Source organism: Nomascus leucogenys, chromosome 24 (assembly GCF_006542625.1).
Source record: "Nomascus leucogenys isolate Asia chromosome 24, Asia_NLE_v1, whole genome shotgun sequence".
Taxonomy (NCBI): Eukaryota; Metazoa; Chordata; class Mammalia; order Primates; family Hylobatidae; genus Nomascus; species Nomascus leucogenys.
The window spans coordinates 17,315,250-17,339,439 of NC_044404.1; the positions used below are offsets into that span (position 1 = coordinate 17,315,250).

General features: G+C 53.7%; 1 protein-coding gene across 1 annotated transcript in view; it reads left to right on the forward strand.

Annotated features, from left to right (window-relative positions):
* The window catches only part of PADI1 (peptidyl arginine deiminase 1), a 40,202-nt gene extending 16,755 nt beyond the window's left edge, over nt 1-23,447 (forward strand). The window contains exons 3-16 of the mRNA XM_003279527.3: nt 1,025-1,097; nt 1,769-1,830; nt 3,250-3,367; nt 3,472-3,597; nt 6,276-6,448; nt 6,598-6,701; nt 7,739-7,862; nt 8,250-8,357; nt 10,515-10,666; nt 15,230-15,374; nt 16,535-16,628; nt 17,598-17,677; nt 18,532-18,657; nt 21,457-23,447. Coding sequence (XP_003279575.1) covers nt 1,025-1,097; nt 1,769-1,830; nt 3,250-3,367; nt 3,472-3,597; nt 6,276-6,448; nt 6,598-6,701; nt 7,739-7,862; nt 8,250-8,357; nt 10,515-10,666; nt 15,230-15,374; nt 16,535-16,628; nt 17,598-17,677; nt 18,532-18,657; nt 21,457-21,690 — 1,719 coding nt within the window. The 3' untranslated portion in view covers nt 21,691-23,447. The remainder of the gene's footprint in view (nt 1-1,024; nt 1,098-1,768; nt 1,831-3,249; nt 3,368-3,471; nt 3,598-6,275; nt 6,449-6,597; nt 6,702-7,738; nt 7,863-8,249; nt 8,358-10,514; nt 10,667-15,229; nt 15,375-16,534; nt 16,629-17,597; nt 17,678-18,531; nt 18,658-21,456) is intronic.
* Nucleotides 23,448-24,190: the final 743 nt, after the last annotated feature.

Sequence of the window (24,190 nt, forward strand, 5' to 3'; positions counted from 1 at the left end):
TCCGGATACAATGCCACAGATGCCCAAAACACACAAACCTCCACCACCACCCCAGTATCACACATGTACACATGAGTACTCCCACAAAACACAAGCTCTCCTAGTCACCCCCTCAGATTCACAGACAACTTCACATTAATCCCTGTATTCAGCCCGCACACGGACCCAACAAGATGCCCCAGTGCTCTCATGTGGGCAGGACTGCACAACAACAACCCGTGCAGGTGCACACACACACGTCCACACCTTTGTGTGCACGGATCTCCCATGCCTAAGCCAAACTTCTCTCTCATCGCCTGCCTGAAGCTCAGACGAGTCCCTCCTCACTCACTCCAGCCCCGGCACCCATGGCATACAGTGATCCACCAAATCCTAGACACGGCCCTGTCTCCCCAGCAGGGAAAAGGCAGGGATGAAGCAGCTGTTGAGAGAGGGGCTCAGGAGCCCACCATGGGCTCAGACCCCACCTCCTCTGCTTGCTAGCTGAGGGACTGCTGGGACTGCAGGCAGGGCCCGGACAGTCTCCTGTCGACTGGGGCCGTCCCAGGGGCTCACTGGGATGACCCGGCTGGAGGGCTTGGCATGGATTCTGGACCACACTAAAAGCTCCAGGACCACTGACTGTGGTGATGGAGTGGGGGTTCTCATTCCCATTTTATTGAGGAAGTACCCGAGGCTTAGAGGAGCTAAGAGACTTGCCTAAGTCGATGGAGCCGGCTGCTCCTCCCTCATCTGCCAGCTGCTCCTGCTGGGAGCTGCCCCACCTTTCCCATCCCTCCACCCTGCCCCCACCCCCCTTGCTCCTCACACCTGCTCTGGGAACCAGGGTGGGCTCCCACAGCCACTTGCTGGAGAAGGTAGCTCTGAATCCCAGCCGGGAGCCCTTGAGTTTTGGGACTTCACTGGGGGGGTCTCCATGCCTCCTGTGCCTCTAAGTAGGGCTGTGAGGATGTGTCCCCCATCACCTCTGCCCCTGCCGTCTCTGAAGGTGATGGCCGTGCAGGCTTAGGGCTGTGTTCTGCAGGTGAGGGTCTCCTACTTTGGGGAGCAGGAAGACCAAACCCTGGGCCGCAGCGTGCTTTACCTCACTGGTGTCGGTAAGTAGCAGCTCCCTGGCTGCCCATCTAGCCCTTCGCCCCTCCGGGTTGACTGTTTGAGGGTCTTAGTGGATTCCTTGGAGTGGAAGACCCATGGCCATCTTCCTCCATCACTGAGGGGCTTGGATTCCTCAGAGACCTTCTGTCCACTGTGGAACCACAGGGATTGAGACCCAGCAGTCCTTAGGACCACAAGGATCTAGAAACTTCACTGCCCAGTGAACAACAGCTAGACCCACAATAAACCTCCTTCATCCAGAGTCCCACGTATACCCTCATTAGACCTCCAAGACCCAGCACGGAACGTGCCCCCTTCAGCCAGGGCCTGGGGCGATGGAACGGCAGAACCCAGCCCCTACAACCTCAGGCCCTGTCCCTAGTTCCCAGAGTTTGGGGTCACCAGCATATGATCTAGAACCCCAAAGCCACCAAGAGCTAGCAGGTGGACATGCACAGGCAAGTGATTCAAGAGCCAAAGGCTTGGGTCCCTCCAACTCCCAGAACCACACGGCAAGCCACAGGCGTCTCCCAAGTGTGGGGTCTGACCCCCAGGCAGGGCATCCCGGTCCTCACGGGCTTGGGGAGGGGTCAAAGTTTGTCCAACCTGGACTTTAGGGGTGTGAAGATGGGGCTGGATGAGCCCCTGGCAGCCCCTCTCCATCTCTTTTCAGATATTTCCCTTGAGGTCGACACAGACCGCACAGGCAAGGTGAAGAGAAGCCAAGGGGACAAGGTGAGACCCTCCCGGGCACCCCAAGACTGCGGGGTTGAAAGGCAAACTTGGGATGGTCCCGGGTGGGTTGTGCCCTCCCTCCAGAAGAATGATGGATCCCCAAGGTCTGTAGTATCCAACCATGTAGGGAAGCCATCTGGGACAGCAAAATTGGCATGAGTGGCCATTAACCTACACCCTGTAACCGACATGCTGTGTGGACATTAACCTACACCCTGTAACCGATGTGCTGTGTGACTGCTGGAAAACAGCTTACCCTCTCTGGGTCTCTCTTGTGCCACTTTGAAATTGGGATTGGTTCTTTTGTTGCTGCCTTTTTTATTTTGAGGGCTATATTTGGACCCCTACACATGTGGGAGTGCTTCCTAAAAGGTTGTTGAGTGATGGAAGGCAAGGAGAAGACAAGCCTTCGGGTAGAGGAGGCTATGGTGGTCAGCCCCAGGTAAAGCCTGAAGAGTAAGGAGGAGGGCAGAGTGGGCTCAGGGCATCACCCCACAGGAAGTATCTGGAAGCTGTCCTGGGAGGGGTAGAAGGTACAATTTGAAGGGAAAGACTCCAGAGAGGCAGCCTGGATCACAAGGCTTTGAGGACAAGGTGGGCAGGGCTGCCATGGATGGCTGTGCAGGTTGTTCACTGCACAAGAGTGCTTGGGCATGGTGGCAACTATGATACAAATCATGTCTGGGGCCCTGCTGCAGAGTGGCATCTACCCAGAGGGTGGGCAAGAGTGCCATAAAGGCTAACAGCAGCCCTGTGCAATCCCAAGAACCTGGGTTTGAAGGCCAGCTATGTGGCTTAGGACTCACCTCCCAGAACCTCCCCGCCCCTTTCTGTGAAATGGGGAGAGTGAGCCCTGCCTTGTGGGTCTGGTGGGGAGGCGTGTTGGGGAGAGCAGCAACCACAGAGGCAGGGAGAGCTCCAGCCATCTTTCCCGCCTTGGCTCAGACCTCAGCTTGCAGAGCCTGCAGGACTGCAGGCGGATGCCAGAGATATCTATGGGACAGGTCCCAGGAGAGTGCTGGGATGGGGAGGGTCTCCCAAAGATTCTCCAGATCCAGACTCTCATCAAGGTCATGGCAGGCAGCTTCTGCCCATCCCCGCCCCACAGGCAGAGCTAAAGCTTAGCCAGCTTTTGAGGGCCATTTCTGGGTGTGGTAACACCACCTTTGCTTCTCCAGTGTGATGGCTGGGTAGAGCCATTGTGTATGGTTGTGCAGGTTGTTCACTGCACAAGGATGAGGTGAGTCTAGAGCCTTATCTGGAACTCCATTTCCCAAATAATCCTTTTTAAAATCTTTAAACAAACCAAAAATATGAAAATCTACAATCTAACAAAGCAGCCTGCCCTGGCCATGTCTAGAACCCCTTCCTGGAGCCTCCTGGGTCCCACTGATGCCAAGGCATCTTATTTTGCCACAGAAAACCTGGCGCTGGGGCCCTGAGGGCTATGGGGCTATCTTGCTGGCGAACTGTGACCGGGACAATCACAGGTCCACGGAGCCTGACCTCACCCACAGCTGGCTGATGTCGCTGGCTGGTGAGTGACACAAGGTGTTGTCCGGGGAGTGGGGAAGGGGGATGGGAGGGGATCCTGTTGGTGGGGTGGAGAAAGGGCGATCTCAAGGGGGCCACTCTCTCCAGACCTGCAGGACATGTCCCCAGTGGTGCTGAGCTGCAATGGCCCCGACAAGCTCTTCGACAGCCACAAGCTTGTCTTGAACGTGCCCTTTTCTGATTCCAAAAGAGTGAGGGTCTTCTGTGCCCGGGGTGAGTGGCCTGACGGGGCCTCGTCCCCCCGACTCCATCCATGCCTATCTTCTCCTCCCCAATCTCTCTCTCTTTTTTTCCATCACCTTTTGTGACTCTCATTACAGCTTACAAACAACCACTCCATCAGTACCAAATATAGTCCTCAAGGAGGAGGTTCAACAACAACGAGTTCCATTTTATGGAGAGGAAAACTAGGGCTCAGATGCAGGAATTCACTGTGGCACAACCATCTGGGGTGGAGCAGGCATTCCAACCCAGGTGTCTTGGGCGCAACAAAGCTCCTCCTTTTACCATTGCCCCACCCCCTTTCCCTCCTACGGTCAATCAGTGTGGACTGAACCGCATGCCAAGCACTGTCCAGGCAAGGAGGGTGTGAGAACCAGCGAGGCTGAGGCCCGGGCCCTGCCCCTGGCCCCAGAACCCGACTTTCTCACCAGAGTTTTTATTAATCAGCCTGTGGTTTTAAAAAATATGGCCAAGGCTGGGCGCAATGACTCACATCTGTAATCCCAGTACTCTGGGAGGCGGATTACCTGAGGTCAGGAGTTCGAGAGCAGCCTGGCCAACACAGTGAAACCCTGTCTCTATTAAAAATAAAAAAATTAGGCCGGGCATGGTGGCTCACACCTGTAATCCCAGCACTTTGAGAGGCCGAGGAAGGCGGATCACAAGGTCAGGAGAGCGAGAACATCCTGGCTAAGAAGGTGAAAACCTGTTTCTACTAAAAAATACAAAAAAATTAGCCGGGCGTGGTGGCAGGTGCCTATAGTCCCAGCTACTTGGGAGGCTGAGGCAAGAGAATCACTCAAACCCAGGAGGCAGAGGTTGCAGTGAACCAAGATCATGCCACTGCACTCCAGCCTGGGAGACAGAGTGAGACCCTGTCTCAAGAAAGAAAGAAAAGAAAGAAAGAGAGAGAGAGAGAGAAAGAAAGAAAAAGAAAAAGAAAGAAAGAAAGAAAGAGAAAGAAAGAAAAGAAAGAAAGAAAGAAAGAAAGAAAGAAAGAAAGAAAGAAAGAAAGAAAGAAACCACTCCTTAACCCCGGACTGCTCTTGTCTTTACAAACAGCAACAGGCTTCTACCCCTTCCTGATTCCCCTTCACCCTTCTCTGTTCAAACTGACCCAGAACTTGTTGTTCCAGCTAAATGAGCCTGGCAGGAGCCAGAATGGTCTCTCCCATGCACCAGTGGTGGATGTTTAGGCAGAGGACTCAGCTTGAAAGCACTTAGTGTGACACCAGGGCGTAAGCAAAGTCTCAACAAGTGAATGGACAGCCTCTCTTGCCGTGTGCAGCCACTGATGTGCTTTCTGTATCTCTGAAATTCCCTATCTGGATATTTCATATAAATGGAACCATACAATAGGCTTCTTTTAGTTAGCATAATGTCCTCAAGATTCATCCGTGGTGTAGCATGAATCAGTGCTTCATTACTTTTCTTATGTTTTAGAGATAGGGTCTCACTCCGTTGTCCAGGCTGGCGTGTAGTGATGCTATCACAGCTCACTGCGGCCTTAAACTCCCAGGCTCAAGCGATACTCCCACCTCAGCCTCCCGAGTAGCTGGGACTACAGACATGTGCCACCATGCTTGGCTATTTTAAAAAATTTTTTGTAGAGATGGGGTCTCGCTATGTTGCCCAGGCTGGTCTCAAGCGATCCTCCTGCCTTGGCCTCCCAAAGTGCTGGGATTATAGACATGAGCCACCATACCTGTCTGGTCATTACTTTTTATGAATTAATAATATTCCATCTTATGAATATATTACATTTTGCGTATCTATTTATCCGTAGGTAGTTTTCACCTTTTGTGCCAGGTGCTTCTATCTCTCTTTTTTTTTTTTTTTTTTTTTTGAGACGAGTCTCACTCTGTCGCCCAGGCTGGAGTGCAGTGGCGCAATCTCGGCTCACTGCAAGCTCCGCCTCCCGGGTTCACGCCATTCTCCTGCCTCAGCCTCTCTGAGTAGCTGGGACTACAGGCGCCCGCCACCGCGCCCGGAAAATTGTTTTGTATTTTTAGTAGAGACGGGGTTTCACCGTGGTCTCGATCTCCTGACCTCGTGATCCGCCCACCTTGGCCTCCCAAAGTGCTGGGATTACAAACGTGAGCCACCACGCCCGGCCGCTTCTATCTCTTTATTTAGTTTAAAGTTTATGTTGGCCTCTTGAGAAAACGTTAGCCATTTTACAGATAAGAAACTGAGGCTCGGCCGGGCGCGGTGGCTCACGCTTGGAATCCCAGCACTTTGGGAGGCCGAGGTGGGCGGATCACGAGGTCAGGAGATCGAGACCACGGTGAAACCCCGTCTCTACTAAAAATTAAAAAAAAAAAATTAGCCGGGCGTGGTGGCGGGCGCCTGTAGTCCCAGCTACTCGGAGAGGCTGAGGCAGGAGAATGGCGTGAACCCGGGAGGCGGAGCTTGCAGTGAGCCGAGATTGCGCAACTGCACTCCAGCCTGGGAGACAGAGTGAGACTCCGTCTCAAAAAAAAAAAAAAAAAAGAAACTCAGGCTCAGAGAGGTTGAGTCATTGAGCCAAGGCCACGCAGCTTGCACGTGGCAGAGCCAGAGAGGAACCCAAGCTGCTCTAACCACAAAGGGGGCTCTGTCCTGGATTCCTGGGCTTGCAGCCCCTCACCCCTGTCTCCTCGCTAGCCCCTGACTCTTGTTCTTCCTAGGTGGAAATTCTCTCTCCGACTACAAGCAGGTGCTGGGGCCCCGGCGTCTGTCCTACGAAGTTGAGCGGCAGCCGGGGGAGCAGGAGATCAAGTTCTATGTGGAGGGGCTGACCTTCCCCGATGCCGATTTCCTGGGGCTGGTTTCCCTCAGTGTCAGCCTGGTGGACCCGGGGGTGTGTACAGCACTTGGGGGTGGGCATGGAGGCTGAGGGGTTTGGGGGCCCAGTTTGGAGGCTCCAGGGCTGGGCAGGCTGGGGGCTGGGGGGCTTGAGGCAGGCTAGGGGTCCCTGCAGGGCCCACCAAGTCCTCATTTTCCCCTCAGACTCTGCCCGAGGTGAGCCTCTTCACAGACACTGTGGGCTTCCGCATGGCCCCCTGGATCATGACGCCCAACACTCAGCCGCCTGAGGAGCTGTATGTGTGCAGGTGAGGCTCCCTCCCTCCAGCCCTCCCCCGAGTCTGGAGTGCAGAGGTAGGGACAGAAGCTGCCTCAGGGTTGCGCCCCTCACTCACACCAACGGATTCATTGCGGGCACCCATTCAGGCAGAGCCGGTGGCAGGACAGCAGCAGGTGGGCTGGGGCCCCACCCTGCCCAACCCTGACCCACCCTGCCCTGTGCAGCCAAGGCCCCTCCCAGGTCACTGGCTCAATCTCTGGCTTTCCTGCCCATCCTGTCCTGTGGCTGCAGCCCCAGAACATCTCAGATTTAGTCTGGGCAGTGGAGCCAGGCCCTGCACAGGCTGCTGGTGGCCATCAGAGACCTACCCTCACTGTAACATGGGTACGATCCCGTGCCTGCTATGGACATGGGAACCCAGTCTCTGCAAGCCCGATCTCACCCAGCTTGCTGGTCCTTCTGCCGTCTCTCAGAATCCTCATCATGCCCTTGAGGGAAGGATCAGCCTCGACTGGCAAAGCCCTGCCAGGCCTCTGTGCCAGAGGTCAGACCACTGGCAAAAGCCACAGTTGAGCTGGACATAAGTTAAAAGGCTGGGAAGGGTGTGGCCAAACAGGTTTGCTCTGCTTCCCTGGGTCTAGGTGTGTGTAGGTGTTAAAAAGAAACTCTTCTCCTGCTTGCTAACCCCACCCTGACCCCTTTGCTTAGGCCAGTTGTGTGGAACAGGAGTAGACAGGGCTACCTGCCCCTCGCTGCTATTTTAACCCAAAAGATTCAGCCCCAGGTCACCTCTGTGGCGACTTCCCTGACTCCCTGTGCTGGGTTAGGTGCCCTGCCTCTGGGCTCCACTGCCCGCGCTTACGCCTCACCTTGCACCTGTCACCTGCTATGATCTGGAGACTTCATCCATCTTCCCCATGGGCCTATGAGCCTCTCAAGGTCATGAACTGGAACCCCTGTACCCCAGAGGCTGCACAGGGCCCAGCACAAACTGAATCAAGGCCACTCACACCTCAGCCACAGTCAGAGGCCATTAGCATGCTCCCCTTTCCCTGCCTTTTACAGTGTGACGGACACTCATGGCTCCAATGAGAAATTCCTGGAGGACATGTCTTATCTGACACTGAAAGCCAACTGCAAGCTGACCATCTGCCCTCGAGTTGAAAATCGAAATGACCGCTGGATCCAGGTGGGAGCTGAAGCCGACTCCAGAAGAGAGCTGGGGGCAGCCTGGGAAGCCTGCAGCCTGGCTTGGGGAAAGGGAAGCCGCACAGGTGCCTGATGGACCTCAGTGTCGCTAGAGAAGCCACGGCAGCCTGGGCCAGGCCTCTGGGGCGAGGGCTTTTCCGCTGCCTGCATCAGCCCCAGCCTCCACTGCTTCCCTCCAAACGCTCTGGTCCCAGATGAGAGTCCTCTCCTGGCTGGGGTCCTAAGAGGCCTCACTTCTACCTCTGCCCCTCACCAGGTCTTAGGGAAGACCCGCTGCCCTGCTCTGTCCCAGGCCTGGTGGGGACCACCCTGTTCTGTAAACCACCCGAAAAAGGTCACCGAGGCTTTTTCATCTCTCCCCTTCCAGGACGAGATGGAGTTTGGCTACATCGAGGCCCCTCACAAATCCTTCCCCGTGGTCTTTGACTCCCCCCGGAACAGGGGCCTGAAAGATTTCCCCTATAAGAGGATCCTGGTATGTAGTGACAGGCAGAGCGCACAAACCCTGGTTGGGTCCTCCTGGAGGGGCACCAGTGAAGTCTCTTCTGGGCCTGGTCCTACAGGGCTCAGAGAACAGGAAGAGGGGGCAGAAGGATACAGGAGGTGGGATATCAGCAAACTGGGGAGCCAGTGGGGAGTTTGGGCAAGAGAGGAAATGATATGCAAATCACCTGCAAATAGGCAGCAGCCTGATTGTTCCTGTGTTGGGAGGGGCAGGACAGCAGAGCTCTTCTGGATAAGGAGACTGGTTGCCAAGGGGGAATTAGCAGTGTGGTCAGCTCTGGGGAGACCAAACTGCCTTTTGGAGGGAATGCACCCTTAGTGAGCCTGCATGGCTCTTGTTCTTAAGAGCTAGGGCCTCTCTTTAGGTGTCAAATGTTTTCTGAACACCTACTATGTGCCAGGCACTGTGCCACCTCCTGTGCATGAGATGGCAACAGCAGCACCCACCATTATGTATTGAGTTCCAGACACTGTCTCCTAGCTTTCCATGGCTTGCCTCATGTATTCCATGGGGTATGCCTATGGATAAGTGCTATCATTATTTCCTCTTTATGGATGAGGAAATCAAGGCTCAGGGAGGTTAAGTAACTTGCCCAAGGCCATGCAGCAAGCTAATAGTGGCACCAAGATGCAAAGCTAGAGGGGCTGTGCCCACAGCCCTGCACTCAGCCTCGAGGCTGCACTACCCCTCGAGGTGAGCCCACGGTCTCTGCCTGTTTCCCGGCTCCCACTCTGCCACTGCTGGGACAGTGATGGTCTAGGTGGGAGCTGTGATGGGATGCAGTCTGTGGGCACGCAGAGCAGGGACATTCATCCCAGCCTGGAGGGATCAGGTGACAATGAACCCTGCAGATGAGTGTATCCGCCAGGGCCAGCGTGCTGGAGGGGGACGCACCTGACCTGCCTTGGGCTTGGCCTATAGGATCCAGGGGATTTTTTCACTGATTCCTGCTCTCATCTTTATCATTTTCATTTTCTACTTTGTTTGTGTTTAGTTTGCTGTTCTTTTTCTAGCTTGAAACGGAAACTAAGATGTTTCAGGCTTTTCTTTTTATTTTATTTAATTTATATATGTATATATATTTTTTAATTATACTTTAAGTTCTAGGGTACATGTGCCATGTTGGTGTGCTGCACCCATTAACTCAGCATTTACATTAGGTATATCTCCTAATGCTATCCCTCCTCCACCCCCTCACCCCACATCAGCCTTTTCTCTTCCTAAAAAAAAAAAAACACGTGTTTGTTTGTTTGTTTGTTTGTTTTTGAGAAGGAGTCTCGCACTGTTGCCTGGGCTGGAGTGCAATGGCGTGATCTCGGCTCACTGCAACCTCTGCCTTCCAGGTTCAAGCGATTCTCCTGCCTCAGCCTCCCGAGTAGCTGGGATTACAGGCGCTCCCCACCCTACTACCACGCCTGGCTAATTTTTTGTATTTTTAGTAGAGATGGGGTTTCACCATGTTGTCCAGGCTGGTCTCAAACTCCTGACCTCGTGATCCATCCACCTCGGTCTCCCAAAGTGCTGGGATTACAGGTGTGAGCCACCATGCCTGGCCTACTTTATTTTATGATACAGAGTCTTGCTCTGTCACCCAGACTAGAGTGCAGTGGTGCAATCCGAGCTCACTGCAGCCACCACCTCCTGGGCTCAAGCCATCCTCCCACTTCACCCCCTGAGGAGCTGGGAGCACAGGCTTGCCCCACCACGCTCGGTTTAAATACACGTCTAGAGCTCTGACAACTCCCTAGCAGTGCTGTCTCATCAACATCCCGTGAGTTTTAATGTGCTATCAAAAGACAGCAGATTTTTATGAATTTTCACTTCAAAATCTTGTCTAATTTCCACTTTGATTTCTTCTTTGATCCATGGATTCTTTAGATGTGTACTGCTTAATTTCCAAACATTTGGGGGAGTTTTTAGTTATCTTTGGTTATTGATTTGACTTTAACCGCATGGTTCTCAGAGCCCAGGGGGGATTTGTAAAACGTGGACAGAGATTGTTTTTCAGGCACTAAGAGCCATGGAGTGGGAGACCCCCAGCGTCTTCCCTCTACTCCAAGAACTGACTCGTCCTGTCCTCACTCACCTCTCCTTCTTGGGGCGGATGTCTCGCTGGTCCTTCCATAGGGTCCTGACTTTGGATATGTGACCCGGGAGATCCCGCTCCCTGGTCCCTCCAGCCTTGACTCCTTCGGCAACCTGGACGTCAGCCCGCCCGTCACGGTGGGCGGCATGGAATACCCCCTGGGCCGGATCCTCATCGGCAGCAGCTTCCCCAAGTGAGGGGCTGGGGCGGGAGGTGGGGGGGCACAAGGAAATGACTGCAGCATCCACCCTCCCTGTGCCCCCGTCACAAACACAATTCCCCAGTCTGAGAAGTGATCTTAACTTCCAGAGTGGAATCCTGGAATCGAAGACTCAGCAACCTAGGATCTCAGATTTAACAGATCACAGAATCTTAGGAGAAAACTCACACACTTGTGGCCTGCGATCTTTTGGCCTACCTCATTTTATGAGCTTAATGAGTCATGGACATTAAATAGATATCGGGGGGGCCTCCCATAAAAAGCCAGGTTTCTGGCATCTCATGAAAAATTGGAGAAGCTGGGGAGGTGAGATACAGTCTGGCACAGAGACAGAGGAATAGATTCATTGACTTCTCCCATTAGGAAGTCAGAATAGCTTCTGTCCTAACCGTGGCTTAAAAGGGCCCTGAGGTCATGAAGTTCCCAGGTCAGGTGGCTGCAGGTAAGCAAGTGATTGGCCAGGATACCCTGATGACAGAGGTGAGTCAGTGGATCTCACCCTGGACAGATGTGATGGAGCAGGAAACAAGGTATTTAGGTTTTCACACTCAAACGGGTGGCGATGTCTGTTAGGTCCTGCTGAATGGGTGCACACCCTCCCTGCAGGTGACCAAAGAATGGGGTGTGCAGTTCAGGGTCCTGGTGGGTCCCCCTGTTTCCTCCCTGGAGATGACACCCACTGCAAGCTCTGGAGATCACCTTCCTATTTGTGGGGTTTTTGCATAGCAGGGGTGCCCCCACTTGCCCCCCAAGCCTTGGCTGACCATCTAGTCTCCAGCCCAGAGGAGTCAGGCAGTGCTGAGAAGGTCACAGCCTCACCTGGTGAATCTGGCAGCCTCAGAGCTCTGGATCGGATGAGGCGAGGCTTCCTGGCACCTACCCAGGCACGTAACTGGGTGCCCAGACAGGATGCCTGGGGCTGAGACTGGCCAGGTGAGAGGCATGTGCTCAGCCTGTTGGTGACTCATGCCCAGACACTACTGTGTGGGCTGTTCTACCCACACCCTTGGGGGCAGACAGTCCTTGAGGCCTCAGGACAGTCTTTCTCTAAGTCAGGGAGGAACCCGTGAGGAAGGAGCACAGGCTTTGGAATCAGATGGACTTGGGTTTGAGTCCTGGCCCTGCCACTCGCCAGCTACATGATTTGGGATGTGTCCCCCAAACCAGTGTTTACCACAGTGCCTGGCACACAATAGGTACTCAATTAATTCATTTAAAAATATTTATTGTATGCCAGGCACAGTTAAAGGTACTGGGGATACATCAGTGAACAAAACAGATGCATTTTAAATGAGCAAATTATTTTATACTCCATGCCTCAGTTTCCTTATCTTTAAAATGGGCCTGATGAAAATCCCAGCCCCAGCTATAGAATCAGCATTACTGGGGATAAAGAATTCGTGTCAACCACCTCTTGAATGCTTAGGTATTTTTCAGTTGGCCCCAGTAGTGGGGCTGCTTTAAAGCAGGTTGGAACTAATTGGACAAAATGTATTGACCACCTACCACATACTGCGTGTCACACCTATAGTGCTTTCCCCAGGCTGCCTCATTTAATTTCTGCAACAACTCTGTGAGACTGAGACCATCATTATCCCCACTTTACAGATAAGGAAGCTGAGGCTTGGAAAAGTTAAGTTACGTGCGTTCTTTCATACATTCATTTACCAATTCAGTAAATATTTATGGAGACTTCCTATAGGCCAAGCCCAAGGTCTAATGCTGGGGATACAGAAATGGCTGAGGAGTTTGCCCTTGAGATTTAGAGTCTAATGAGGGAGACAGGCAAGCAATGGATCAAAGAGGGGATCACATATCATCCCACATGCGGTGTCCTAGAAGGCTTCCTAGGGGCAGCCAACGATATTGACGCTTCTTTGGGAGGCCGAGGTGGGTGGATCACCTGAGGCCAGGAGTTCGAGACCAGCCTGGCCAACATGGTGAAACCTCGCTCTACTAAAAATACTAAAATTAGCTGGGCATGATGGTGCACGCCCATGGTCCCAGCTACTTGGGAGGCTGAGGCAGGAGAATTGCTTGAATCCAGGAAGCGGAGGTTGTGCTGAGCCAAGATTATGCCACTGCACTCCAGCCTGGGTGACAGAGCAAGACTCCATCTAAACAAACAAATGAAGGAAGGAAGGGAGTAAGGGAAGGAAGGGAGGGAGGGAGGAAGGGAAGGAAGGAAGGGAGGGAGGGAGCGAGCGAGCGAGCGAGCAAGCAAGCAAGCGAGCAAAAGTAGCGTGGAGTGGACCATGTTGCAGGCAGAGGGAAGCGCTCAGACAGAAGCCTGGAAGCCAGAGAAGGTACAGCTCAAAGGAAAAGTGGAAAAAACTCGATATGGGTGGCATGTAGATGGGCAGGGATGGACTGGTAGGACCTCAGGCAGGAGAGGGCTCTGCAGGTCCAGCTGCGGACAGAGTTCAGGGAGAAACCATTCTGTTCAGATGCCTCACGGGGCAGTTCTCTCCTCCAGGATCCTTGGGACTTGGGCTCAGAAGCAGAGAGCTCAAAGGATGCAGGCTCAGGGGCAGAGAGCTTGGAGGATGCAGGCTCAGGGACAGAGAGCTCGGAGGATGCAGGCTCAGGAAGGGAAGGGGCTCCTTGGTGTTCTCCAAGGACTTTGCTCCCTTCTCTGTCCCAGGCTCCTGCCCCAGTCTCTATGTCACACTGCAACACATGGACATCCTTACCTGTCTGCTCCCTCAAGCCTCACGAGCCAGTGAGCCAAGCCAGGAGCCTTCTCTCAAGGGTGCAGGGGTCTGTTCTGGGAACTCCCAGGCACAGAGCAAGGACCCCACATGGGAAAGTGAGGGGTCTCCAGTGTGGATGTCTCCCCATTCCATTGGCTGTTGGATTGAAAACCAGGAATGAGGCCTTTGGTGGACAGATGGGACCTAAGGTTTGAAAAGGGTTGGCTACGTACTTAGGACCACATAGCAAGTTAGCAGTACGGTCAGAACCCAGGTCTCCTTCTACCTGGGCCCCAAACTCAAATTTAGCACCTCAGGCTGCTGTCCAGTGACCCTGCCTTGGTTTCTGACCTTAGCAATGGACAAAACAGACAACCAAACATTCCAGCAGAGAGAAACAGACAATAAGTGAACAAAACAAATAAGTACCTCCAATCATATGTATGAATATAGTATGAATGCATGAACAAATGCATATAACTTTAATTTTCTGGGCCTCAGCTTCCTCATCTGTAAAATGGGGACAGTAATAGTCCCAACCCCACAGGGCTGTCATAAGGATTAAATGAGGTAGCCTGGGTAAAGCATGTGTGTGGCACATGTCAATAAATGTTTGTCTCAGCTTTGCTGAGAGTCTGATGTTTAAACAAAGCCTTGAAGGAAAAGAGGCAGTTAGGCCAAGCACAGTGACCCTCACTTGTAGTCCCAGTGCTGTGGGAGGCCGAGGTGGGGGGGTCGCTTGAATCCAGGAGTTTAAGACTAGCCTGGGTGGCATGGCGAAACCTCACCTCTACAAAAAATACAAAAATTAGCCGTGCATGGTGACACATACCTGTTGTCTAAGCTACTTAGGAGGCTGAGGTGAGAGGATCACTTGAGCACGGGAGGTTGAGGCTGCAGTGAGCCATGTACTCCAGCCTCCAGGCTGGGCAACAGAGTGAGTGAGACCCTGTCTCAAAAAAAAAAAAGGCCGGGCGCGGTGGCTCATGCCTGTAATCCCAGCACTTTGGGAGGCCGAGGTGGGCGGATCACGAGGTCAGGAAATCGAGACCATCCTGGCTAACATGGTGAAACCCCGTCTCTACTAAAAATACAAAAAATTAGCCAGGTGCGGTGGTGAGCGCCTGTAGTCCCAGCTACTCAAGAGGCTGAGGCAGGAGAATGGTGTGAACCCGGGAGGCGGAGCTTGCAGTGAGCCGAGATAGCACCACTGCACTCCAGCCTGGGCAAAAGAGCGAGACTCCATCTCAAAAAAAAAAAAAGAGAGAGAGAAAGAAAAAAAGAAAGGAAGGAAGGAAGGGGAAGAAAGAAAAAAGAAGGAAAGGAAGGAAGGAAGGAAGAAAAAAAGAAAAAGAAAGAAAGAAAGAAAGAGACAGTTAAAGATGTGGCTAATTAGGAGAATATTCCAGGGTGTAGAAACAGCCGTGCAAAGGCCCTGAGGCAGGAGCAGGCTGGAGACAGCAGACCAGCAGGGAGGCCGGCGTGCCTGGAGCCAAGTGAGCAAGGAGGGGCGCAGTGGGGAGTGAGGCCAGAGAGCTTGGCAGATCATGCTTCAGATGTAACTTGGAGCTGGTATTTGTATGTATATCATAGGGTCATCAGGAGGATTAAACAAGACACTTACTTTGAGGACCCTAAGGACAGCACACAGTAGATGCTCAAATGCACACACAAATGCACAGTCCATTCTCTGCTGTCTTGGCTTCTCCACTCTCTACGCCCCACGTTTAAAGCATTCTTTGAGCAATTCCGCTCCCTGGTGGCAGTTCTGATGATGACTCAGAGGCAAGGCCTGATGCCTCTCAGGCACAAGGTGACTGCCCGCCCTCTCCCTCCTGGCCAGGTCGGGTGGGCGGCAGATGGCCAGCGCGGTGCGGAACTTCCTGAAGGCACAGCAAGTGCAGGCACCCGTGGAGCTCTACTCGGACTGGCTCTCTGTGGGCCATGTGGACGAGTTTCTGACCTTCGTGCCTACCTCTGACCAAAAGGTGCGTCCCCTCCCTCCCTGCCTGAGCCACCTCTGCCCCTGTCTGACCTGATGGGATGAGTCAGGGCAAAGCCATCTGGAACCAGCTCAACCCTGTGCCCCGAGTAAGCTCTGGATTGGGACATTCTCTGGGTCAGGGCACCCTGACACGCTCATCCTCACACTTCCTGGGTATTTGTGCTTGGACCCAAATCGCTTAGCCAATAGTCAGGAATGATATTGATAATAATTGGTAATATTTGCTGAGCACCTACTATGTGCCAGATACTCACATGTTTTAATTCATTTAATCCTCCAACAACAAGCCCGTCAAGTGGGTGCAATTATTATTGCCCCATTTTACAAGTGAGGAAATTGAGGCTTAGAAGGGCCATTAACCTATCCAAGCTCACCCAGCCTGCAGGTGTCAGGATAGGATTCAAATCCGGGTTCTGGGCCTCTACAGTAAGCCTTGCAGAGGTGGCTGGGGAAGGCATGGCCAGGGAGCCAGCAGCCTGGGAGGGGAGGCTTCCCTGTGACCAGTGGTTACGGCTCTGCTAGGGACCGCTCTGACAGTGAGAGAGGAGACATCTGAATTGGGTATTTTGTTTGTTTTTTGTTTGTTTGTTTTTTGAGACAGAATCTTGCTCTGTTGCCCAGGCTGGAGTGCAATAGCGCGATCTCGGCTCACTACAACCTGCACCTGCTGGGTTCAAGCGATTCTCCTGCCTCAGCCTCCCAAGTAGCTGGGATTACGCCACCATGCCCGGCTAATTTTTTGTATTTTTAGTAGAGACAGCGTTTCACCGTATTGGCCAGGCTGGTCTCAAACTCCTGACTGCAGGTGATCCGCCCACCTTGGCCTCCCAAAGTGCTGGGATTACAGGCGTGAGCCACCACACCCAGCCCTGAATTGAGCCTTGAAGGAAGAAATCAGAATGCCCTAGTGGGCAAAATGCGAAGGGCCTCCAGGGAGGGAGAACAGCACAGACAAAGTTCCGGAGGTGGGAACCTGCTTGGAGGACCGGGAGAGTTGCAGACAGTGCTTTGTGGCTGGTGTGCAGACTGAGTGGGAGAGGGGAGTCCCAAGAACTGTCAGGCCCCTCCTGAGTCCTGAGTCTGGGGTCTCCTGTGTCTAGGGGGACCCTGTCCACTGAGCCATTCTCCCTCCCTCCATGCCAGGGCTTCCGGCTGCTCCTGGCTAGCCCCAGGGCTTGCCTCAAACTCTTCCAAGAGAAGAAAGAAGAGGGCTATGGGGAGGCAGCCCAGTTTGATGGTGAGTGCCAATGACCTGGTCACCCCTGGGGGATCCTGCCCTTTCACCACCATCCTTGGGTACAGCCCCTGCACCTGCAGATCTCTCAGCTGGACTCAGAACCCAACACCCACTCTCCGTTTCTTGGGTCCCCAGGTCCTCTGATGGGTGGGGAAGTTCCTGGGCCACACCCCAGGAGAGGAAAGGCACAGGAAGTCATGAGTGCCCCAGGTGCCAGTCAATGCCAGGCACCTTCTTGTTCTCGCTCCCGTTTGATCTCTTCCCTCTTCCTTATCCCTGTTCACAGAAGTGGAAACTGAGGCTCAGAGAGGAGAATTGGTTTGGCCAGGGCTGCGTAGCCAGGGAGCAGCAGGGCTGGGGGCTCGAGAGAAGAAGGAGGAGAAGCCAAGCTTGGTCAGGGCCCCTCTGCAGAGCTTCTTGCAGGAGCTAACAGACCCTCCAAGGGCTTGGTTGGCCCACCTCCCCTCCTTATCACAGCCTCAGTGTTCTCATCTGGGGAATAGAGCATTGGAATGGATGTGGTGCAGATGTCCACAAGGATAGCCCTGGGTTCAAATCCTGGTCTTGGCATTTGCTGGCTGTGGTATCAAGGGTGTGTTCTGAACCTCTCAGTGCCTCAGTTTCCTCTTCTCTGAGTCGTAGATGATAATCCCTCCTATAGTTGCTTTAAATATTAATAATACATTAAGATGCCCAGAGCATGGCAGACATTCGATAATGGTAGCTGTGCCATAATTATTAGGCTCCGAGTCCAGAGTCACTTCCTGAGGAGTTCCTCATCCATCACCAGGTTTTCTTTGCAGCCACGGCCTGGTCCCATCAGGGTTCTCAGTCTCTGGCTTTCTCTATCGCTTCTGACCCTGGCGGTGAGGTAGGAGGGAAATCCTGGCTTGGATTATGTAGCCCCAGGCCAAAGATGGCCTCTAGGCAGTGCTCCCTGAGCTATGTACTGTGTTTCTCTTCTTGCAGGGTTAAGACACCAGGCAAAAAGAAGCATTAATGAGATGCTGGCAGACAGACACCTCCAGAGAGACAATCTTCACGCACAGGTGAGAAGCAGGACCACCAGCTCCCCTAAGGGATCCTTTCCCTTCCAGGGAGAAGAAGCCCCAGGAACTACTGGGTTGGGTCAGGGATTCGGCGCTGGAGCTCTCATAGTCCTGGGGGCTGCTGGGGCCTGCAGGTGGGATACAGCCTCTGCCTTCAGGAACCCACAGTCTGACAGAAGAGACAGAGCCATGCCCTCAGGGAGCTCCCAGCCTAATGACAGAGACCTGGCCCCACCATGGGGCAATGACCTATTTTCACAGAAGCAAATCTGAGCCTCTCATCTGAGAAGTCTGGTGAAATGCGAGAGACATGGTGGGGAAATAGGACCTCGCGGGGCCCAGAGGTGGGGTGGGTGAGATTCAGGGGGATCCTGTGAGAACAGGTGAAGCAAGGTGTCAGGAAGGGGCAGGGCTCACCCCAAGGATAAAAAGTGCCTGCCCCATGCAAGGTGAAGGGGCTAGCACAGAGTCGGTGCTCAGTTAATGGGGGGAGGGCCCTTACTCCTTCCCGGTAGTGCCCAGCACTTTCTCTTAAGCTGCTGAGAAGGGACAGGAACATCAGCCACGCTGTGGCTGGGGCTGGGACAGTGTGTTGTACTGAAAAGAACATTTGCATCCAGAAACTGCCTGGGTTCGAACCCCAGCTCTGGCACATCCTAGTCGTGTGCACTCGAGCAGGTTGCCTGAGCCTCAGTTTCCCCCGGACAGCAATGGCTTCTATTGCACAAAGCTGTTGTGAGGCTTCAAGGAGCTAGCAGACCCAGAGGGCTCCACACGGGCCCGGCACACAGTAGGTGCTTGGCCAGTGTTATGCTCTTCCTAGTCCTGGGCTGCCCAGCTGCCTCCTTCCCCAGAAATGCATTGACTGGAACCGTAATGTGCTGAAGCGGGAGCTGGGCCTGGCAGAGAGTGACATCGTGGACATTCCCCAGCTCTTCTTCCTGAAAAACTTCTATGCGGAAGCCTTCTTCCCAGACATGGTGAGAGCCCTTGGGCAGGGTCCTGCTGGGGGGTCTGCGGGGCTCTGAGAAGAAGCACTCCCTGGCCCAGGGCAGGCTGGTGCAGAGGCTGGAGGGCCCCGCGGACCTCTCCAGTGTCTGTTTTTGTGAATATAGAGAACATTCCCATCAGTGGCTCTCAACCAGGGCAATTTTGCCCCCAGGGGATTTTTGTTGCCGCAGTGAGGTGCGTGCCCCTGGCATCTGGTGGGTAGAAGCCAGGGATTTCACCAAACATCCTGCAGAGCATGGGATGCCCCGCCACAAAGCACTTTTTTTTTCTCACCCAGATGGAAAAAGAAAGCGTGGTTTGGTTCCAAGTGTTTCAGGCTTCTGTCTCTGGGTCTCAGCTGCCTGCTGTGTTCCCCACCACAGCCCCTCACTTGCTGCTCCCCAGTGGGGGTCCTGTGTCAGGCAGGCAGGGCAGGTGGGGTGGGTGGTGGCCTCGCTGACTCTCATTAACAGGGCAGCTGACAAGGAGATGAGCAGATGTGATCTCACCTGGGAGGGGCCTGAGCGATGCTATCAGGGTGGGCCTGGCCCAAGTGCCCATTGACCTCTTGGGAAAGGATGTTGGGGTGTTGGCAGCTGGCAGGGATAGTCCCCCAGGATGGGGATAGACCCTCTTTCTTCAGACTGCGGTCTTTAGCTTGAATCCCTTTCTTGGGACAAGCCAAGGGTTGAAAGTGAATGTCGGAATCAGGATGGAATCAGGGTTGGAAGTGAATGTTGGAATCAGGATGCAGGTTGCAGGAGGTGGGGAGGGCCCGTGTGCTTTCCTGACTCCTCATGGGGAGATTCCAGCCTCTAGGTCCTGGCAGAGACCCCCAAGCAGGATTTCTCGACTCTGTAGCTCTATTGTTGTTTAAGGCTGGATAAGCCTTTGTTGTAGATGCTGTACTGTGCCTCGCAGGGTGTTTAGTGGCCTCCCTGGTCTCTACCCACTAGATGCCAATAGCACTCTCCCAGATGTGACAACCAAAAATGCCCTAGTGGACAAAATCGACCCCGATTGAGAATGACGGCTTGAAGGCAGTGTTGTCTGTTAGAACATTCTGTGCTGATGAAAATGTTCCATATCTGCACAATACAGTCCAGTAGCCACTCAGCTACCACTTGAAATGTGGCTAGTGTCAATGAAGAACAGAAATTGTAACTTTATGTAAGTTTAATTTAAACAACTGCATGTGGCCAGTGGCTACTGTGGTGGACAGCAAAGCTCTAAGGGACTGCTAAGCTCTGGTTCTGGCTGAAGGTGGGGGGAAGGCCTAGGCTGGAGCGTGTGTGACTGTGGCCTGGCCTCCATCTGCTGGAAGCCCCTGCCTGTGGGTCATCCTGTGGGGATTCCCTAGCTTCGTTCCAGGCTCTGCTGAAGGATCCCAACTTGTCTTCACTGGAGGGTCCCATAGGGAACACCCAGTTAACCCCTTGGTTTGTCAGATGGGGAAACTGAGGCTTAGAAGGAGAGTGGGTCATGTGTCTGAGGTCACACAGTGAGCGAGTGGTGGAGTTGGGACCAGCCCCCAATCCCATGACTCCTCATTTAGGAGGAAGCAGAGGCCTGGCTGGCTCTGGCCCTGGCCCTGGCCCTGGTCCTGGTCCTGGTCCTGGTCCTGGTCCTGGTCTTGGCTCTTTTCTCCTCTTTCTGCCCTTTGAACCCTGCATGCCCCACCCCCACTCCCACCCCAGCATGTTCTGGCCCATTAATGGGCAAGGAGGTAGTTCAGGGCCAAGGCCAGGGGACTGACCTCACGGGACCCTCCAGCTTTATGTTGGTCCCTGCCATGGATGAGGGTGGGGCAGACTTGAGGGTGGGGGGCAGAGCACGGAGAGTTTGAGGGCAGAGTCCAGGACAGGCTCACCCCAAACCCAAGACAGCCCAGAGCCACCCTCTAGAGAGAAGGTCCGGAGTCCCCTTTGAACACCAAGGGTCACCCCTTATGACCTCTTGCCATCAACCTGGGCTGAGATTTCCTCTAAGAAACCCCCATACCACTGCATGGGGGAGAATTCCCATCCCCAGATTAGGGCCCCAAGCCAAGTCCACAACCAAGGGAAGGAGAGGTGCCCCCGGAGTTAAACTCAAGTGTCCCCGAAGGCTTTCAGCCCGTTCCCCCAACTCCTCAGTCCCACAGGTGGTCAGATAAAAAGAGCATGGATTTTGGCACCAGTCAGATCCAAGTCCAAATGTCAGTCTCATCATTCTCTGGCTGTATGGTTATGTGACTTAACCTGTCTGAGCCACAGCTTCAGAGGGAGGCTCTGGGATTTAGTGATGATACATCTGGCACATAGAAGATGCTCAATAAATGCTAACAATGATCAGGGCTGCCAAAGACAGTTAAGCAAGCTGTGCACTGCAAAAGCACACCACACTTTGGAAGACATCCACACCACAGACCTTGTAGGTGTGTATATTTGTTGTACAAGTTTCTGACGGATGACATGAAAATCTCTTGTTCTAACGAAGTTGCTATGACAATTTTCTCATAGATGGAAGAAAGCGTTGGAGAAGTGATTTGTTTTTTGTTTTTTTTTTTTAATGTACAAAATTCCTGGTAGCCCTGGCTGTTATTCAACCTCATTTCCAACCCCGAATCTTTTTCTCCTCTGCTTTCATAGACCCTAACTCTTGAGCAAACCCCAGTCCTAGAGCCCTTTCTGGGCTCTGGCTATGGCCAACCCATTCCCCAGGGCCTGTCTCATTCTGGCAAGGAAGGGGTGCCAGAAGTATAGCACTCACAGCCAGACAGCCTCCCTTTTGCTTTTTCTCTTTTGCAGGTTAACATGGTGGTGTTAGGCAAGTACCTGGGCATCCCCAAGCCCTACGGGCCCATCATCAATGGCCGCTGCTGCCTGGAGGAGAAGGTGCAGTCCCTGCTGGAGCCTCTGGGCCTGCACTGCGTCTTCATTGATGACTACTTGTCCTACCACGAGCTGCAGGGGGAGATCCACTGTGGCACCAACGTGCGCAGGAAGCCCTTTCCCTTCAAATGGTGGAACATGGTGCCCTGAGCCTGCTCCCACCTGCCATCCTCTCTGCCCTCTTGCTGGGGAACCCCGCCAGGGTGAGGGCAAGGAACAACCACCTGGCCTCCATTCTCTTGGGGGAGTCTTGGCACTTTGCAAACATCCTGGCCACCGTGAGCACCAGGACACAGGGATGGATACCACCTACCCTCGCCTCTGGAATGGCCTACCCAACCCGAGAAGAAGGCACCTCATTCTTCCCTCGCCTCTTTCCCACCCACAGCCCCCAGAGGCTCTAGATCAACAATGTTAGCATGTTCTAGAATGGCTGTGGGTGGCCTAGGGAGATGGGCCTCACTGAGAATTGCTCCCCCTTCATTCTGATACCTCCCTGGCGAACAAGGATAATGACTTTGCATCTGCACCAAGAACCGGGCCTGGGGGACCTGGGGTCTGGTGTGCCAGGCACCAGGCTGCCTCTGCTCTTGGAAAACTAGGAAAGGAGATCAGAAACATCCTCTCCCCCCTCCAGGTTTCTTCTCCCAAAGGGGACCCAAGGCTGTGACACTTACCTCCACCCCCATCCAGCACCCTTCAGCTGTGTGCAGACAAACAAGGACAGAAAAACCCAGTGTCCAAGGGCCAATTTAAATAGAAAAAAAGACAACAAAATTTTAATAACTGACTCCGACCTCAGAAGAGTGATTGCTACCTTTCTGGAAAGACTTTAATTACCAGAGCTGGCTTCTCCCAGCTCAGAAATGCTGAGAGGCCAACGTGAGGCCTGAGGACACACAAAGGATGATGGGGCAGGAGGGGATGAGGTCAGGATGGCAGAGTGTGTGATGACGGATTTGGGGGCCTAGAGGTGTCCATGGTTCCTGGGCTGGGATTTTGGACTCTGGATTTGAAGGGAGCTGGCGCTTCCAGATGTAGCAGGGGTAGGGGGCCAGATGTTAGAAGAGTGTGTGTGTTTGTTGGCAAGAAATTAGGTTATCTCTGAAGGTGGAGTTTAATTTCCTTTAATAGTCTTTAATTATTCCCCTTCATTCTGCAGGCAGTGGGAGGGGAAGGCTTGCCCGGTCCCTCTCAGCAACCCAGGGACCCTGCACATAGCTTGGGTTTCATCCCTGAATAACCGCTGTGGCAGGCCCATGTCCCCTCCCATAGTAGGGAAGACAGCTGCCACGGGAGGTTAATAGCCCTGAGTGAGGTCATTGAGACAAGCACAGGCAGGCTGGTTCAGCTGGGCTGCAGGGCACGGGCAGGAGGAAGCCAGCCTACCCTCTTCCCCCACTGCCAGTGAGGCCATTGTAGGGCAGTTGGCCCTAGGGCCTCGGTCCATCTGGGTTTTTGGTGGCCCCTGGTGAGACCTCACATTGAGCCAACTACTGTTGGCCAACAAAAGCTAGCCTGGAACCGCTATGGTTAAAGTGGGTGAGCGGGAACCTGAAAATCCCCTTCTGGAAGGTTCTACAGAACCCCATTTGCATGCTCCTGCTTTAACCTGAGCACCCTCTGCTCAGGATCATATGCCAGCCTGCACTGAGTCAAGAAGGAGAAGGAGGCTCTGAAGGGGCTGGGGGTTGTGAGCTGGGGTTGGGATTCCCCTGAGAAAGAGCTGTAGGTAGGAAGGGAGTGGGCATTGCAGAGATAGGGCTGGGGGTCGGGGCCACACTGAGTGTGGGAAGCTCTGGAGTTGCTGCTGGGCCATTGAGGGGCCCTGGTGTTGGCTCTGAGAATGTTCTGGGTGACCAGTCACCTCCTTTCTGATCAATAAAAATGTTGACATGCATTTCTTACAGGGCTGTCTCCCCAGCCTGTTTGTTGGGTTGGGGAGGAGGGGAGGAAAGCGGAGAAGCCTGCTTCCAGTTCCACCCACTATGCAGCTGCTTGGCTCAATTTCTGCTGCCACAGGCAGCCCCTGCTCAGCTGGGAGAGCCTCACAGTGCCACGGCCAGTGCCACAGCCAGTGCCAGGCAGGCTGATTCAGCAGGATGACTGGCACATGCCTCTTGCTCTGGGGCTGATGGCCCTGCTGAAATGGAGATCAGATCAGGGGAGGGATGGGCCCTGCCTCTTCCTCTCTCCTCTCTTCCTTCAGCATCTCCTCCATCTCTCAAGGACAACAGGTCGGGGAGGCAGCCTGGGCCCTATTAACAGAGGGGAGAGTTCCCCAGCAGGGCTGGTTCCCAGGGCCACAGGCCACTACAGTTCCCTTCCTGGTTTTTGTTTTGTTTTGTTTTGTTTTCTTTTGTTTGAGACCAAGTCTTGCTCTGTCACCCAAGCTGGAGTGCAGTGGTGCTATCACAGCTCATCACAGCCTTGAATTCTTGTGCTCAAGCGATCCTCCCACCTCAGCCTCCAGAGTAGCTAGGAATACAGGCACAGGCCACCATGCCCAGCTAATTGTTAATTTCTTTCTTACGGAGCTGGGGTTTTGCTATGTTACCCAGGCTGGTCTCAAACTCCTGGGCTCAAGCAATCCTCCCATCTTGGCCTCCCAAAGTTCTGGGATTACAGGTGTGAGCTACTGTGCCTGGCC